General features: G+C 34.7%; 1 protein-coding gene across 8 annotated transcripts in view; it reads right to left on the minus strand.

Moving 5' to 3' along the window:
• dlg1 (MAGUK family member discs large 1) overlaps positions 1–20,401 on the minus strand; it is a 540,434-nt gene that overhangs the window by 503,647 nt on the left and 16,386 nt on the right. For 6 of the 8 annotated variants that reach the window (XM_018540591.1, XM_018540585.1, XM_018540589.1 and 3 more), the window contains exon 2: positions 14,981–15,061. The exons of the other annotated variants lie outside the window; for them this stretch is intronic. In XM_018540591.1, the coding sequence (XP_018396093.1) occupies positions 14,981–15,061 (81 nt within the window). The remainder of the gene's footprint in view (positions 1–14,980; positions 15,062–20,401) is intronic. 8 annotated transcript variants of the gene reach the window in all.

Here is a 20,401-nt window from a genome sequence, read left to right on the forward strand (position 1 = left end):
AGAGAGAGAGAGAGAGAGAGAGAGAGAGAGAGCGCGCGCGCGCAAGCAAGTGGGTTTCTTAGCATGTACCATCGCATTCAAAATCCTTTATGTGATGCGTCTGCATACATTGTGAAGTCGCGTTTAACTTTCAAACTAAACATCAAATCACGAAGCCCATGGGGCTACTGTTTAACTCAATGTGATGCAGGAAACACGTTTTACTCACAATGCTAGAATTCAAGGCGAACATAATGTGAAAGCGATTAATGCACCATATGTTACTACATGCAATTATTTAAAAAATTATATTATGTATGTATATGATATGTATATGTATATATACAATAATATACATATAGGAGAGACCAGGGCACCATGAGTCACAAAAATTCAAACAGTAAAAAATACATTAAAATGTAAGATTTTTAGTCTCAATTTTTTTATACAATTAAAGGATAATGTATATTTTAAGATTTATTGAGCATTTTTCATAAATATTATAATACAATACTTATAAGGAATTTTGACAGCTAAAATAATCACTTTCGCACGACGAGATTCTTTAACAGCATGTGTACGAAAAGATAACGGAAGTGGAACACTGCCATAAATGTGTCGATCAATAGCATAGGAAACCATGCAAATAAGTTAAAAAATGTATCGATAATTAGCGACAATCGTTGTAAAAAAAATTATGTACTTAAATTAAATGTTTATATAAAATATACTAAAAATCGGTAATAATGTAAAGTGTTAATAAGCTATCGCATGCGCTCATGGGAGCTGAGAAAATCCTACTTCGGAAAATAAGGAAACAAGAACGTCGTAATAAGTTTCAGCACTTTACAGACTATGCTTAGAGACCTATGCGGTAAGTTGCACTTTGAAACTTGCTTCTTAATCCGCGCTACTTTGCTATTAAAAGAACCTCTTCTGTAAATGACTTTGCGTCCACGGCGAGGTATCGTATTTCAATCTTCGATTTATAATAGCTATATGTATATCTCTAGAGAAAGAAATATTAATACATACGCAATTCTTTTTAAGAAATTTTTAAAGAAAGTTATTTCAACTGAAATATAATCCGGAGCGTAAAAAGATAATTTAATACAGACTTTAATACGGTACAGACTTCGCTCAGAAGAAAAACAAGAAAAAGATCTCTATGGAAAGGGTATGTACGCAACTAGATTAAAAAATATATAATATATACATAGAATTTCTATATACACTAGCAGCACGTGCTGATTTCCAGACAGCGTTGCAGAACACGGGTAAAGTGCTAAACTGATTAAGGGATCAAATTCGCGCTGCACAACGACATTGAATAAAAGGGCAGGTAAATAAGTAAATAAGATGAAATCGAGACGAAGAGCTCTGCGAAAAACGTGACTGGTTTATTCCGGTTTATCCCGTGGCTTCTCTACACCGTGGACTCGCCCCGCCAAACTTATCTATCTCCTTGTAGAAATCTCGCCGAATCTTCCCAGGGGAGGATTTAGCTAGGCGCGATAAAATAAATCCACAGTTATACGCCCACAGCCGCGCACTCAAATTATATCGTCCGGCTTATCCGGCAAGTACGAAGAAATTATTGCGATGTTGTCGCAGTCAACCACGAAAGGCAAGCTTTTCTTCTGAAATCGAGCCGATAGGCCGCCGCCCGCCCGCCCGCTCGCGCTGACCAAAAGATCGATGGATAATGCTTAGTGCACGAATAACTCTATTACATGTATTCCATTTTATCCGGACGGAAACATTTTTCTCACACAATGGCAATTTCTAAACTTTTACGCACAAAGATGGATATTATTCGTAAAGAAAATATTAAAATACAGATTTTAAAGAAAGAGGTAAATACGTTGAGATAATGCTATCCCCTCTTCTTGTTACCCATAGTGAAAGATATTTAACAAAAAGTCGACAACGTCATGAAACAATACGCAATAGAAAAGGCGCAAGGCCGATCAGATGAAGCTTTTGAGGAGCTTCCGTTACGCGAAATATCTAACGAGACTCGAGTGCTCGCCGTTATTATTGTACGTGCTCGAGTGACGAAGGTTTTACGTCGTTCGACGAATCCTATGCGCGCATTAAGAGACTATTGAGTTTCAAGAATACTAGCGCTCCAGCAGTCGCTAAAGAGCATCTATAGTCTTCGCGAAGAAAGGACTTGACGCTTTGGAGATTGGAAATGATGAATAAAATGTTACACCCAAGCGCCTCGGCATTCTAGATCTTGGGTTTTACGCGAGAACTGTATCTGAAGCATACACGAGAAATCTCCAAAACTAATATTCTACGTATGCAAGTGAGGATGAAAAAATATATAGGAATTGTGTATATTTCTTTATAAAAAAAATATATAAATATATATACATAGATACTCCAATGAGTTAGAAATTCAAAAAAATTTCTAAAATATTTATTTTACTTAAAGAAATCAATGAAACAAACATATTTTTATTCATTATTTGTTAAGATAAGCGATAAACATCGAATAGGAAAGATATTGCAGAGATCACATTCAATCATTTTCACGAAACGCTTGTTGCAACATCAATTGCAACAATAATCACTGTTTATCGTGAATCTGTTAACGCACCAGTTACCGTTTATATACGGCGTGTGGTTGTTTGTATAATCAATGATACGTTGCGGCAATTAACTTGGTGGAATAATCAATGCAATTTAACTTTAATTCCCGCGAAATTCGTGCTGTATTCGGTCCGTTTGACCCGTTCAACTGTCCGCGATTCGATCATTATCAATTCATTGCACGATAAAAATTTTCACAAGCGGGGCTAGCATTTCGAGAACCGTTGAAAGCTTCCATGCACTTTGCGCTCGCTTAATATTGTATTGCATACATCATATTAATGCAATTAAAACTTTTACGCGATATAATTTTCACCATTAATTTTAATTACAGATAAATAATTTCATCTTGTAAGCTACGAAACTTTCAACATATACATTTTAATGCACAAAATGACGAAGAAAATTAATTGACTATTCTCTAAATCTGCATTAGTGGATACCTACTTATTAATTATCCAATAACATACTTGATATTGAATAATTAGTAAAATTTAACTAAAAAAGAAAATTTGAGTATTATATAATTAAAATACCGATATTTGCACGTTAAAATTTCAATCTTCCAATACTATATTCATTAAATTTATGCACTAAAATAAGGTTAGTTAGATACATCACATAATAAAAGTTAGCTAGGTTAAGGATTTCACGTTCTATACATTGATTACCAGTAGCATACTTGGCACTGACAATGAGATATCAGTGATTACCCACTGCTTCTAATCTAGAGAGTAAAATGTGAATGTAATAAAAGAAACGAGTCCTCTCTCTCTCTCTCTCTGAAGTATTGAGTTACCTAATCTGAGATATATGAACGTGGAAAACATGAAAAACGATAAAAACATATTATAAATCATTAAGCTTGAGAACTTTCTGAGAACATGCGGGAAATATTTCCGGCGCCATGGCATGAAGCAGTTTTCGAGTTTCACCGCACGTGTGGCTACTGGGAGACATTTTCTACCCTCGAGGTACGTCAAAATTGCCAAGTTTCGAGTCAGTGAAGGTACTCAGACCTTTTTCATACCACCCGAAGATCGTTTTTCATCGCTCGGATGAGTCCTGCCATCGAGCCGAAATGATTATGTTTGGCAAACGTGTTCGGCAAGAAAGTTTCGTCAGTGATCGGGTAATATTCAGGTAATATTTCTTATTATCTTACGATTTGTCGACTCACAAAGTATCATAAATTTCATATTAGTTCAAGATAGTAGCATAGTTGTACATATTTATTCGCAATCTACGATAGAAAATTTTATATAAGAATTTATCAACAGACTTTTTCATTTCTTTCGCAGATGCACAATCTTGTTATCTTAATAAAATATTTCAAAAATACATTTCACGGAATTTTCTCTCGAAAATCTTTTACGGGAAATTAGAATGTGAGCCGGTAAAGACGACAATCCTGGAATGACCTGGAGAATCCAGATCAAATTTTTAAAATATTGCATCGTCACGTGCGCAGCAACGTGTATTCCGCAGTCGCAGCTGCAACACGTACGTGTTCAATAAATGTGTATGTATATATAGAGTGATCATTAGAAAGTTACTGAAATTAAACAATTATTTTGCAAAAAGAATAGATAAAAAAAAATTATACTACAAGAATTATTTTTATTAACCTACAAAGCAAATACATATATAAAAACGTATATTTATAAAGATATAAACACACAAAACTAACAATTTAGCTGATTGCTTTAATGATATTTATATATAAGTATCTATATATTTTCAAAATTATAATTTTCGCAATTGTAGATGCATTTCTAAAAATGATTAATGTACGAACTTGCAATTATATGTGTTCTTTAAAACATTGGTAGATAAATTCTTTTCATATGGAAATGACTGCTTATATTGAAATTTTCTAAACATCATTGCACTGAATCATGCAACTAGCCAATTTATCAGCTTTTTTATATTTATTTTTATCTAAAATGTATATTGTGCGAGTAAACATAATGAATTTCTTTTTTGAATTTAATTCATTTCCTCGTTCATTTCGTGTATTTATTTAGATTTCATACAAGATAACAGCTGTTTAATTTCAACAACTTTCCAATTGTTATCCTGTATATATGTATATGAACGATGCAACTTGCTCAAAATTCACTCAATAATAAATATTTATGTAAATAATATTCAGTTTTACATGTGCTACGCATATAAAATACATAGAATTTAATCAGATAGAGAGAACTACATAAAAATACGTACATCAATACATATAATTGATATATAAAAAAATATATATATGTACTTATATGTAAAAATGTATATATGTATATGGCACACTTTGACCGTACGAAGAATGTAACTCGCCACAACGTTACAATCCGACTATCAAGCATTGCCGTTACATCGACTGTAAGCAATTGTCACATCGTAAATTGACTTCCAATCTTTCACATCGCCTTTCTTTCTTTGCGCGACTTCGACCTTCTCGCATTTCTCTACTTGTTGTTTTCTATCTTTCAGACATCATTTGTTCTCATTTTTCCTCCAAACAGGATACTTCTGAGTAAATATTTTTTCGATGTACTTCTATCTCATTTTCTATTAGAAACCTTATATCCTTCACTTATTAAAGCAAAAATCTGACATTTCGTGATATACTTATAAGTATGTGTAAATATTCGCTAATCTCCGGTTAACATCCGCATACAATTGTTTAAGACATTTTCAAGACACGTTAAGAATTCTCGCTTAGGCACGCACGACGCGTATACCTACATCTTAGCTTAAAAATATCTCTGAAAAGGGACAAGAAAATTGTGCCACCATTGCCGCGGGGCATCGTCGCTGCCATCACACATTTTTTTCGTGTATGCAGTGCAATGATCCGTCTACCTATATCTACGTTCTTCTCTTCCCTCTAAAATGCAGCTCCTTCATCCTTCGACATCTCTAGCGATTCGCCAATGTACCTTCCAGCCAGATCTTCATTTCCTACTACTTCCTCGCCGTTTTCTTCTTGGGCCACCATCGGCCCAATAAATATCTTTTTTCCTCAGAGAGACACGAGAATTCGCCTTCCTCTGGGTCGTCGCCCTCGAATCCCACGAGCTATGCTGCCTCTTCGTTACCACATCGTCGTCGTCGCGGATGGCAGCCCAGGACCTCTGTCGACTCTTCGAAAATCCTTCAATGAAATCCTCGAGAGCCAAAGTCCGAAGCCCTCCGTCGTTGTAAAGCCAGGTCCCCTATCGGATCGATTCCTTGCCCTCGAGACGAACATCCGTGCCGGCAGGAAGAAGAAGGTGAACGCGAGAGAGGAACGAGCGTGCAGGTGTGGGTGGGTGGATACGTCGTAGGTGAATCGCTCGAAACGAGATAGTCGAAAGCGACCCTGAAGGATCGTGCTGGAGCTAGAGAAGTTGGATTGGGTGGTTTTAGAATGGTCGACTCTTGTAAATCCTTGATAGCGCACCACCAAGATATATAACGTTGGTGAAGGTAACGGATACGTGATATGCGCTTCATGCGCATTCGTCCTATTTGTCAAGAAATCGAATATCGTCGTTCCGTTATTCTCTGAATCGCAATACAAAATATATCATTGAAGGGAAGATATATTTCGGATGAGATTTGAATAACGTAAGCCGGCAGTCGTAATGCATTTTTATCGTCAAAGTAGAGAAAGTTCACAATAGTTCAGTCGACGCTTTTCGCAATGCTTGGAAACGCGTGAACGAAGTCAATCGCTCGTTGTTGATCGCAGTATGTGAAAAATATTTACAAGCGATAGTCGGCGATTGCCAAAAGCAGTTACAAATTACACTTGTAGCAGTTGCGAATACTTTTTCGTAATTTCTCTTTCAATCTTGGCGCGAAGCTCGATTGTTCGAGTCTTGGCTTTTATACTGAGTATAGAATTTAATAAAATTTCGATGGAACATTCTCTTTATTTCCGTGAGTCAGTAGGTCACGACGAGTGTTAAGCGCACGTAATTCTTAACCTGACTGGCATGCTACCAATTTTTGGAAAATGTGTTCCAAGAAAAAATTCGCGTTGAAAGCTTTACATCTACTGAAATTTTTGTGATGCGTTTTAAAAATATTAAAGTAGGTACAATAAATAAATAAAAGGATCATTTTTGCATTATTTTGTCCGCAATATGGAGAAGACGAAACAAATAATTTTGTATTGCAATGTAAAAGTAAATCAATATTAATAGCACAGGTCATAGCATACAATTTTCAAATTATTCTTTTCTTAAAAAGATTTTTTTTTGTTTCTCCTAAAAGTGTATATTCTTATTACGATTATTCTTTCAAAATAAATTTTGTTAGACAATCTGATAAAAGTGTCATAAAATATTCCCATCAGGATTTACAAATATTTACAAATATAATAACACGTTTTGTTATCATCGAAAGATTTTACATTAATCAATATTGGTCGAATACCATCAATAAAGAAAATATAAATCTTAGTATTAAAAGTCAGTCTTAATTTCTTCATTTACTTTATTAAGTAAAGATGTAAGTGATCGTAAATGAAATGAGGAATTCTATTGTCACGCCGTAATCGAATCACTATATAAACCGATTGGAGGTAATAAAAAAGGTATTGCTCTCTCCAACCGTCTAGATGAATATGCATCAAGAAGTGCGATCTGTCTCTGCGAGTATTGATTTCCTCGGCATCCTGGAATAATTGAGTGAGGGCGCGTGAGAGCGACGATACGATCGGATGCAGGTGCAAGATGCACGTAGCAGAGACTAAGGTAATGGTGATGGTGAAGGAGATACAGGCAGAGGAAGGTACCTTCATTGGATGTGAAGGCCTCTGGGGTATTCAGTAGAAGGAGAGAGAGGTAGGCACATAGATAGGGGCCCGTATCTGTACGATATACCGACACCTCATTCCTGCCGAATTTATGACCGAAGTATCTGCCAGATAGGCGGGCTAGCCGTACATCTCGACTGCGGCGTCAGAATTTGTGCTACACGGCCTCTCCTATAGGTCCCACCGCCTTACCTACACTTGCATCGTGACAATTTAACATCACGCTATATAGCACACATTCAAAACAATCTCACGGCCATTTTTCTACAACTTAAATACTATAAAAATTTTGTTGGAGAATCAATCTCATGCCTAATATTTCACAATTATTATAATTATTTTCGAATCGATAGATATGTACATCAATGCTTCATCAAACTTCATCATCTAATGAATCTCTATTGTTTTCGATACAGATATGTGCGGCGTAAGCAAAAAATCATTTGTCTCAAAGAGACAATACACATAAAACTTGTCTATAATTAATTATGTAATTAATTTATGTTTGAACATTAATAAAAGTCACTTCTGATAAGAAAATTGTTCTTTTTTTTTTTTTTTAACAAAAGATTTAATTTCACTATAAATTTTCCTGCGTCAAAAAATGAAGACATTACAAATAATCAAATTAGATGAAACACGTGTTACATCAATGCATGGATAATTGTGATAAATGAATCATTTAGTAATTCACAGAAAACAAGAATTTCCTTCTCAATAAAATAAAAAATTATTTAATGATCATAAATATAAACTTATTCATCTGAGACTAGTATAAATAACTTGTATGCAAATTACAATAGAATTTCATGAATTATGTACAGATTATAATGTTTATCTCGCGCTCATATGACTTGTCGATGCTCGCAGAATAGACACAATAAAAAAGCCAATTTATTTCCTCGATCGTTCTCCTCCATGAAGTGACATGAGCATGAAACTGATATAAAATGAAGGTCGACCTCAGTATCGGTTAATTTTCTTTGTAGAAGATACAAAAGGTAGGTAGATAAAATATTTGATACATTTTACAGCTCACTCGCGCGCGCAATACAAATAAAGCCTAGAAAAGTAACGAAAATGATCGTCTCTGAAGTAGATAAATTCAATTTTCACGCTTTTTCCCGTTTTTCTAGAATTTTATATAATCCTAAAATCGATTGAATTTGACACCGGAAAAGAGAAAGAGATTTGCAGAATATTTAAAAACGCATTTATTGTTGATATATTTCCGTTTACTGTTGATTTTTATTCGTTTAAAAAAAATTCTAGAAATATCAATGCAATCAGTATCACACATCTCGTAAAAATAACGTTTATTCCTAACAAAAACACTTTCCTGTTACAGATGTTTGTCGAGCAGATTCAGAATACTAAACGCGCAAGCCAGAATTCCTATAAGCGGAAACCCCAAGTTTCATTTGATTTGAGCAAAAATTCACGGCGACCATTATTCACAAACGATTTAGCGCCGGAATAATGAATGAAACGATCTGTATGCGCCGAAGAGAGCAGACGATGAGCAGGAGCGTAGAAGATGATGCGAAACTCGAGAGTTTTCAAGTTCGCGTCGCTGGATACCATTGCCATAAAATCTTGAAGAAGTGTCGCAAAGCTCTTTCGCCATCCGTGTCGTTGGATTGGGGGACTGTGACATTATTATTGATATCCATTCTACCGCGAATAAACTTGTTCGGAGCACCTGACAGTCAAGTACACAGTCTGTGCATTCTCTTGAGAATCCCTCGAGAAACCTGCGGAATTCATCTCTTTTTTTTTTAACTTTACAAACTTTTATTACACGAAATTCGTTTAGCGTACAATGACATCAATGTTGCTTACATGGATACCTTAATACAATAATACTGTCAGTATCAACAAATAATGTACGACATTGTACGATATTATTGATCGTGTATGATTCAACATTACGAATCATATCGAGCGTAAGGTCCGCGGTAAAGTGTTTAAAATTGACGTTTCGAGCATGCTGATTTTCTACGAAGAAACAAAAGGCATCAGTGAGAAGTGGCGAATGTTAAAAAAGACGCATCAAGCGAAAAATTTTCAATTCATCCGGAAGTTATGATCATTTTCAACATGACGTACAATCAATATACATTTTGCCGGATGCCGATACTCGGAGCTGTTCCACAACTCCTGCGCATCGTTGATGGACGCCAAAAACTTCGCCGATAAATCCAACTCCAGGAAAATACGCACTGAGTTAACGATCCGTTAAAGCTCGACAACGAAAAATGATCGACTTCGGCATCCGACCTGACAGTAGCACGCATGATTTTCAAATTTCTTTCGTATTTCAAAATCAAAATATTCTCGAAAGTTTCGCCATTAAAATAAAGAAACATCCACACTTTAATTAACGACGATCTCAATGATGAGGGCGATATTAAATTTTTAATCAATAAATTAAAATCACAGAAAGCGTTATATTATATGTATATTTTACATTGTACCTAAATGTTCATTGATTTATTTTCGTCGCTTTAATTTCAAATTAAAATTAATTTTACTTGAAAATTCTTTTCTTTATTGCTATTATAAATCCGTGTCGTTCGTGCTAGAAAAGTGCGACGGGAAAATATGATTTGCGGTTATATTTTTGCAAGAAGGAGCCTCATCTGGATGCAACTTTTATACATCTCATTTCATTTAGTCTAGAAGATTTGCTCCCAAACGGAGCTCCGCCGTGGTAACGGAAGCGGAACGAAATGATATTTAAGATTCCTCCGAAGGAATCGATTTCCTGGCCGTTGCGAACCCGGACATCTCCTTGAACGCCTTGCACCTTCATAAATGAATCAACCTGCACGCCAAGCCGTAAGTCACGAATAAAAAGCATGAGATCGTAAAGCCTGAAGAACGCGTCTCGCACAAATGTCGCACTAGTGAAGATCACGACGTTAAACTCACCTTTCGGGAGAGAAGATTTATTTTGCACTGTAACAACGTGCAATCCACGAAGGGTGGCGTCAGAATTTACGTCAGAACGCCGTAAATTTTATAAAAATTATGGCTGCCGCTTTGAAATCGATATAACGTTTGCATATTTGACGACGTTAAAAATAGCTCGCTGAAAGATGAAGTAACAGAAATAATTTTCTCGCTAGAACAAGACGGATTGATTCGTAATTATGCAAAATTTCATGATTCGTAAATGACGATATTACTCGAGTACGATTCAATGACTCTTCGTTCAGCATTTCGCAAAATACAAAACCGCGTAATATTTCAAACGCTATTAATTAAATTTAGTCGGATTTCGAAAATGACGCGCTAGCATTTCATAATCGAATCCAGTTAATCATTCCACAATTGATTTAAAATTTGATGCTGTATATATACATAGAAACCATTTCAAATCATTAAACACAATTCATATAATCATTATTCACGATTCAATGTTTCCCGACCTATATATTTACCTATTATTTTCCCCTTCAAATTAATTTATATCATTTTAGTATCATGGCATTAATAATTGATATAATTTTATCGTACTTGTTTGCAGCATCGCGTTTTTCTTAGTTCTGACAAACGTAAAAGGAATTTGTATATGCGCATTACGAACTTACTACGAATTTCCGTAGCCGCGAATCGTATTTCTTTGCCGTGGTATTTTTACGATGCAGACTCTCACGGGTACACATTTTCGATGCTCGCGCGAGCTGCGAGCAATTCAGGCTTTTTTGCGGTTACTAAATAAGGAATGTGAGCTGTGAAAATAAAAAAGGAAAAACGACTCGTTGGAAAAATGCCGGAGGAAGCAAAGAGGATTTCTCGGTGGCGTAGGTCGCGACCGATAGCTCGACGCGGCGTCGCATCGGTCGTGCCTCCTTCCTCCGACACTGACGTATACGACACCGACGTGGTATCGCATCTAAAACCTAAATTGTTTCGAAGTAAATGACCCACCGGGAGCTTAGCTGCGAGCGAATTGCATTCGTGCGATCTATCCGGGCAAACTTAAATTCCCCTTCTCTTGCTCTCGTTAATGTCTTCGGCGGCAGTACATAATCATTGCTGCACTTTCTAGATTGTAAGTATTTGCGACGGGATAAATTTTACGCAGGCAAGGAAACGCTGAGATTAATCTAATGAAATTCCCGACTGGGAGAGCTGGTTGCATCAACGTTAGCTTAGCGCCAACTTTGGTTAAGTAAATTTTCTTTCTTCGTCTATATCATGGGCGAGACTATAATCTACGAAGGAAACAGCAGCGAGAGAGACTCGCTAATCCCGGCTTACTCGACCCTAACTGTTGGTACAGCAAAGGACTTAGCTTGCCTGATAAATCGTAACTGATGCGAATATGTTCTTGGAAGATGTTCAAAGATACATCAATGGTAGACGTGATAGAAAATAACGTGCATGTCAAACAACACTGATATAACTGCATGCAGGATAGATCGCGAGTGGAAAATGGTATATCTGTGTTTTTTCAAGGGGAAATACAATCGAGAGCGTGCCTGTGCGCGCCCATGTTGTTAGGAATAAAGAAAAGATACGAAGCGACGTTACAACTTGCGAACGTGTCTCGAAAATACCGAAATGGAAAGGGATACTGCATCCACATTTTCAATTTTCGCCTGGTGTATCGTCCGATGTATTTTACGCAAAAATGGAGTGCACGTTTGGAAACACGACGCCTATGATTTACGCGCGATAGTAACAACCGGCGCCGTTTACATCCCGCTGACGGATAATCCAGTCCAGGAAACCGCAGTGCAGCACAATCGCGATTCGAGCATGACGGCGCAACTGCAGCTGCATCGTCTCGTTGTAATGCGACAGGTAACGGCGATCCTGACCCCGAACATGCTACCCGCATATTTTGCCAGCCCCATGGAACCGTAAGAAGTCTGCGTACTTGAAAGTATAGGCACACCGAACGTACAAAGGAGTTTCACTGCTTTTACGTGGCCATCAGCAGGGTTAGCAGAGCAGAAAATAGTGTAAATTTTGCGAGAGGGTTAATTTAAGCGCAGATTTACAGTACAATACACTTTACATTTCGCTCGAGAATACTTTTTGTTTAACTTTTAAACCTGCTAATCGATATATCCGCTATGCGCTAGAAAAGCGCGCGCGCATAATAAAATTTTTTTAAATACAGCTGCATTGAGGAAAAAGCGTGATTATAGTAGCGAGTCAACATTCTACGAGCGTTATTGAAAACCGAATTTAGGATCGATAAATTCCAACTGTTCGACGAGAGATATGAAGTATAATGATTATGAGATAATTAAATTCGGAATAGTATTCTTGATAGCGAAGGAGGTCAATGAGCGAGGGCGATGGAAGCATTATTGTCAGAAGATTCGGTGCATCACGGAACGTCAGCCAAGAAACGCACCCTGACAGACAATGACGATCGAGAGACGCTTCAAATTATTGCATATTGAAAGAAGACACTAATTTCTCTGCTAATTTACCTTTAATCCATTAACGTTTATTGTCAACAAGAATAAGAGTTTCAAGTACACTTCAAAATTTCATTTCCATCTATTCACATTAATCAACATCAGACAAATGACGATGGATAAATTCGATTTCTCTTATATAATTAATAGCAATTACATTAGACATTTCTTAAAATACAATAAACAAAAGAACCTGAAAAATATGTTCCATCTTGTTGAAGACAGATTCCGTTAATTAAAGAAACGCGTAATCAAGGAAATGAATATGGGTTCGCGTTTCGAAGAAGCAAGCTAAGCGTGTTTACGACGCTCATAAGAAGATACGGAAATGAATATTCATGAAAATCGTTCGTCGGAGAAGCAGCAATTGTGGCTCGCTACGAACGCTTCTCTTCTATTTCACTTAACGATCCACCTTCCTGCTGCACGGTTTCTCCATCCAGTAGTTTAGCTCCTCAAGAATTAACTACGTCAATCAGGAACGTTCAATCGTGAGTTTTAGTAATAAATAAAATCGTACGATCGAGCGATGAAAGGGAACGATTACGGTAAAGTAATACCCTGTACATAGATACAAAAATCTCTTTTAAAATTATCGAGCAAGGAAACGTGGGAAAAAAGTATTAATTAGTTTTTCTTGCAAATTCTTTTCATCTATGTATAAGTACGCGAAATAATTACGGATGTGTGAATGTGACAGGCGTAAATAAATATTCGTTGGACAAATGTAGAATATATAATATAATTAGAAGCCTTTAGTTTAAATAAAGTTTTCAATACAAACTCTTATTATTGGATTCAAAGAGACCCGACAAAGAATCAAAATATGAAAAATGCTTCACGTGACAGCCTGCAATTTTCTTTCAGCGACCTTATTTCCTTCAATAACTATTCGAGTTCCCCTTCGTGTCTCTGGCCCATCACGGAAAAGACAACATTGCCGTCGTTCTCTGACGAAGCAAAATCTCAACGGGTGTCTCGATTGCAGCTACAATAGTATATATCTCTCTAGTCTTTCCGCGAAAGTACATCAAAGAATAATAAAAAACGTGACGACACTTCTCATTTCGGCCTAACACAAAATGGAACATCATATTCATATTTGAGCAATAGTAGTACAGAAATGGACGTAATACTTCACCAACTATCGCTATACGTTGTCAGATAATATGTAAGTAAATAAGATAAAAATAACTTCCATATATCTGACAAGTCAATTTCCTTGTGACAACAGATCTAAAGGAAAATAAACATAGAAAATCTCAAGAAAGAAACGAGAGATTCTAAAGACATCTTAAATTATTTACGTCACATATGAAGGAAAATACAAGTTTTCTAAAGGAAGGAAACAGTCGTAAGTCTAGAGAACTAGTAAAATTTTTCTCCATGGATGTACCAAGAATACAGGCTGAAATGATACGGCAGGAAACGCAAGAGTCGTACGATGTAGCTGCAGTCAAATTTAATGGCGCTATTTCCCGTACGACGGTGCATCCTTTCCGGTTGCACACACACAAGCGAGTACTCATAGTTTCAAACGGAAAGCAATGTAGCTTGACCAGTTCGCAAGAATTACAAATGTGCGTTTCTATAGTCATAAAACTGAATCAAGAGGCATAGATCACTATACTTTAAGTTTACTGTTTTCGAAATTCGTAATTTGACTTCTATGTGAGTATTGCCTATAGTTTCGCCGCGATAAGATATGATAAATACAATGAAACGTGTTTGACAAACTTCAACGTGCATTACTCGTTTTAGCTAAATAGTGTGCACGTGGTTCATAGATTGTATAATAGTCATTGAACTACATACATGACCTACATTATCGTGCAAATGTGTCTCAACGTTTAAAAAGAACGATTTTTCACATACATACTCGCTTATTTCTTTATACAATTATTAAACAATTTATTGTAAATATTTTGTTTTTAAACAAAATGCAGAAAAATTTTCTTCTTATAAAGTAAAAGAGATTTAAACCATGAAATACGTGGAAAAAATGCTATCGATTTCTTTCATAAACATATAATTATATGACCTTTGAATAAACTTACGCATTTTTTACGTACAGGTAGGATAAAAAACTCGTAGTAGAGCAATAGACATAAATTTCACACAAGATAATACTATCAAGGAAGATATAATATCATACCTGCGTTCTTTCGGGCTGGACGATGTGTGAAGCCCATAGTTACAGGAACTTCCTGATAGTCAACAAAGCTACTAGACTCACCTGAAACAAAAATCGTAAAAAAAATTGAAATGTTTTTTTTTTTTTTAGAAATGCATTAACAGTTGAATATTGCAATTTCAAAAATTTAAAATTTAATTGTCCTTTTATAAAAAATAAAATAAAATAAATATTTTGAAACTATATTGTATATAAATAAAACATAGTTTCAAAAAATGTATAAACTTATAAAATTAAATAATATAAAAAGAGATAATTTAGTTGATTATATAGCTCAGTGAAATACGTTTCCGGAATAATAACTATGTAAAAAGTTACACAATAATCAAGACTTTCTTACAAATTATTAAATAGTATTTAATAACTGCTGTTTTGTATTCTTGAAAGAACCAATTAAATTTTTTAATTAAAAAAGTTTTTTTTTAATTTATAAATTATATTCCTTTTTCATTATGTGCTATTAAAAATACCAGATTTCTTACAGAACATTATTTAATTTCATGTAGCAATTTTTTTCTGATTGTTCCCTAACATAATAATAGTTATTTTCAAACGACTAAATAGTAAATAATCATCGTTACATAAATAAGCTCACATAAAAAAAGTTCAAGAAATGAACAGAAACTTTTATCTTTTAAGTCTTAAAAGTATAAGCATGAAACACGCGCCAGAACAAAGAAACAATGACGATACAACTGCAGACTGCATTGACTTGATATCGCATGGTCCGCATCCCTGACCTACTTTTGCATTCTCTGAGATTACGTAGGTAGGTAACCCCATTGAACGATGACGTCACAGAGAAACGACGTTATGTTCGGGTAAGTAATCAACTTTTCTTTTCTCGACTTATTACGGTAATGAAGGGAGAAAAGAAAGAATAGGTCAGTCAATTTTACCAAATTTTTACTCAAAAAGCTGTTTCTAATTTAATTTTCGTACCTTTATCCCTTCGATAGATTCTGTAACGTTTTTATATATATTGTATGACGTAGGTATTTTCATAACACAGAAAAGCTTTTATGAAGTAATTACGAAGCCTAAGGCCAAAAAAAGATAAAATATACGAACAATCTGCTGTACAACATATAAACATATATATAAAGCATCCTATTTTAACATATATATAAAAAGCAACCTATTTTTACATTAAAATATCTCGAAAAATATAAAAGATATGGAAAAATGCTTCAGATAAAAATTATATGATCTGATAGAGCACAAATAAAACCAATTTTTGAAAAAGATTGATTTTTCTCATAATCATATAAAAACTGTAGTCATTTTTAAAAATAAAAATGTATGATTTTTTTTATATAATATGATTTCTCTAACTATTTTATACATAAAAGTATTAAGATACAGATATCGAAAAATCAATAGTTTACGAGATATTTTACACGTTATTCTTGCACATTTCAATATAAAATACGAGTATAAAATTTCTCGTAAACTTTATTTTTTGATAAACTAAAATGCTTGTTAACTCAATACTTTTATGTACAAATTAATGAAGTAAATCATACATATTTATCATACATATTCATTACAATACAAATTATGCACTTTATAATATGCAACTACATCCTTTTTGTAAAGCAATTGTATGTTTTTATTACAATTAATTTATCTCATTATTTTACGTGTAAAAATATTAAGATGCGTTTTATCAAGAAATGATAATTTGCGTGATACACTATATTTTAAATGTACGAAAATAAAGTATAAAATATTTCGTAAATACTATTGATTTTTCGATATCTCTACTTTAATATTTTCAATTTTGATATAAAAGTTAAAATGGAGCATCTTGTATATACATATATAATACACACCTATAATAATCATCTTACAATCTTTGTACATACAAAGTGTCTAATGTAAAATTTTTATGCGTATACAATATATCAAAGGAGATAATTACAATCACATATAAAGATCGTAAAAAATTAATGCCACGTGATATTTGATTTCCTCCAGGCTTGACCTATATATTCAGCATTTATATAAAACGCAGATCCATCGAGAGATATCCGTATAACTCTATATGCGCATATCTAGAAATCATCTACACTTTTCGTAATAAACTAATTAATTTCTAAATTTTATAATTTCACGTATGAGATATAATTAGTTTCAAATCTTTATTTATTTATTATTGTTAAACGTGTTTTGCATTATTCACTCTCTGGAATATCTTGCTTTAACAGATAAATTTTTGCCAACTTCCAACTTTCTCCATCTAACTCATCAACTATTTCAAATCTGAACAAATATGGGTCACAGAAAGTGATATAAGTTGTGTTACGAAAGATCGAATATAAAAAAAACTTTTCACATTTTTGCGATTGTAAAAGTCTATTTCAACTAATTCTATACTATAAAATATCTAGATAACATATTCTTGACGCAAAGAGATTCTCCACACTGAAAACCACTTAAAAAAAAAAGAAAAGTCAAAATGTAAAAAGTGTTTTGCAAATAAATTAAAGATATAATGTTTTATCACTTATATTTTAATTTATATTTTTTATTTGTTCAAAATTTTGTATCAATAAGAGATATGTATAAAAGTATACGCAATCTCTTTTAGTTCTATTTGCAAAACAGATTTGACTGAGAACAAAAAATGCATTGACTGCATATATGTGTGTGTGTGTGTGTGCGCGCGCGCGCGCGCGTGCATACACTATATATATATATATATATATATACATACACACACACACACACACACAATATACATATACACAATATACATATATATATTATATGTGTATATATATATATATATCTGATTGAAAACTCCACTCCTATCATGCCTCTGTATGCCAATAAAAAGAGAAGCGAATAAAAAACGTCATATTTGAAACAGCAGAGGTGTGATATTAAAAAATAATAAAAAAATATATTATCTACGCAAAAAAAAAACAGAGAAATTTAGCAAATAAAAAGCTATACGTACAATATCAATTGTTATTTTCAGTATATGGTACATATAATTCAAAATTATTACCAAGTTTGTATTTCGATCAAAAACTTGTAAAAATTTCAAAAGTTTAATCATTTACATTTTACATCTCATTAATAATAAATATAAAAAAACAGGAAGAAAATTTTAAGCAAATAAAAAAGATAAATTAAAATACATATACATATAGGGATATTTGTGCAAAACATACAATCTCAAAATAAGCAGGATCAAATTAAAGGCTCTTTATAAGCTGATTACGACCGCATGAGATGTGCAATCTATGATGATGAGATTCTGTCAAAAGCGATCTGCTATCATCAAATAAAACGTTTTAAATCGCCGTACTCGATCGTCGTTATTTCATAACCATTACTTCATAAACTACTTTTAGAACCATTTTAGGAAATACTGCGATAGCAATATTAAAAAACGAACACTTTGTTAAAGAATTAATCAACTTTGTTTAAAAAATTAAAAATTAGTTGAGCATAAAGGTTGCATTTTTTATTTTTTTCTTGTAAAAGAATAACAAACAATTCTTCCGTTATAAAATTAGAAAGCAAGTTTGTATTAAATTCGCTTATGTCAATTATTTTCAGCTTACAGTTTTAGCATTATGACTAGCATTATAACGCATATAACTGTTACAAGCAATGTAAAAGAGATTACATATTATTTTCTTAACAAAAAGATTGCTCGAATCTATGAAGAATAAGTACGAGGACTGTAGGGTGCAAAGTTTAAAAGGCACCGTTTGGCTGTGCGAAAATATATTTATGTCTATGGTACCAGAAAGATAGGAGAGGACATAAAACACGATAAAAAGAGAGATGGAGAACAAGGGACAGAAAAGGGCGGAACCATAGCGAAAGAAAGGCAAAGAGGAGGAAAAAGAAGCCAGCTTGATGCAGCAGGCCGCGAAAAAGCGTCCGTCGTTCGCCGAAGCGAGATCCGCTTTGAGGGAAAAGGAAAATAAAAGAAAATCGTAGCGTGTACCAACGGCCACCGTTCTTCTACTATTTTCCGGTTCTATCCGGCCCGTTCTTCTAGCGCCCATAAGTGGCCAGCTGACTATCTGCGTTACTTCGTTACACGAGAGAAGAGGAAAGTACCTTGCGCGAAATAGCAATGTGCTAATTAAATTGTTCTTATTTGTACCCACAACCTTAACGTCTATCAGATTTAACACTTTGGATCAAATAGTCGCTCGACGGAGAAGCTCTTTGCCTATCTTCTAATCGGTAATATACTTTCAACGCGACGATGTTTCGAAGATTATTTTAATCCATTTTTTTATCCTAATTTTTCTGCTGAGGATATTGTTGAATATCGCTTATTGCAACATTATCTTACACTAAGCAGAATCAAACGATCAAAGATCTACCGTGTTACAAAAAAGAGAACGAAGAATTTTTATCGTGATAAATAAAACGAAAGGGAGAGTGAGAACGCTCGATTGGTTCTCGAACTACTAACCGCGAAACTACGAGAAAAACGACTACGAGAGTATCTGAGAGAAAATAGACGACCAAGATTTATCGCGCTACAGCGAACTTTTTCCCCCTTTTCTCAATCGGGTGAATCGATCGGCAACGCCCGTCCGCTATTGGGGAGTATAATGCGATTTTACGACAGCGGGAATAAAAGGCCTTGAAAATGTCGTGAAGCAGGATCGTCCCGAGATCTTTCTTGTCGTGACAGTCGAAATCATTACAAAATTTACGTTTCCACACGATCAATCTGGAGAAAAACTTTCGCGAGGCGAATATGCATCAATGAATTTGATCACTACTGGGAAAAGACAATACCTAATTTTGGAAAACAAAGACCTCTAGAATTTTCATCTAATTACGATAATTTACCGCAAGCGCCTTTCAAGACTGTTTACAGGTTACTAATGTAAGGTCATTAATGTAAAATTGTTATTTTCCTCAGGTGTTTGTCCGTCATATAATAATCACATACTACCTCTCTCCTTCTCTGTCATTCAAGACAAGAAAGAGGAAGGACAAGAGGTAGCTGAGAAGGCAGAGAGACTAAGCCAGCATCTCGCCATTCGGATTTATTTCTGGATGTCCCGAGGACGACGTCACGAACCGACCAGAATAGCGTGCATCTACGTCACGCCTGGGTAACCCCCGCGGCAAATTTCGGAGACAGACGACAAGGTAGCCGACGAGACGGGCAACATACGAAAGCGTCAGCTGTTCGACCTGTCTCTCGTGTACTTGCGACGAGCAGCGGGTGAACTGTAAGCATCACCTGACCTGGTACACACTGATGCCAAACTAGTCGCTAAATTCTACTTAAAATCGCGTGATAAAAACGTATCTCATCCCCTACCACGATAAATCGCGTTAAACAAAAATGGATAATAATGCCGTTTAATTATGCAAATTTGAAAATAT

This window comes from Cyphomyrmex costatus, unplaced genomic scaffold (assembly GCF_001594065.2).
Source record: "Cyphomyrmex costatus isolate MS0001 unplaced genomic scaffold, Ccosl1.0 scaffold254, whole genome shotgun sequence".
NCBI classification, from domain to species: domain Eukaryota; kingdom Metazoa; phylum Arthropoda; class Insecta; order Hymenoptera; family Formicidae; genus Cyphomyrmex; species Cyphomyrmex costatus.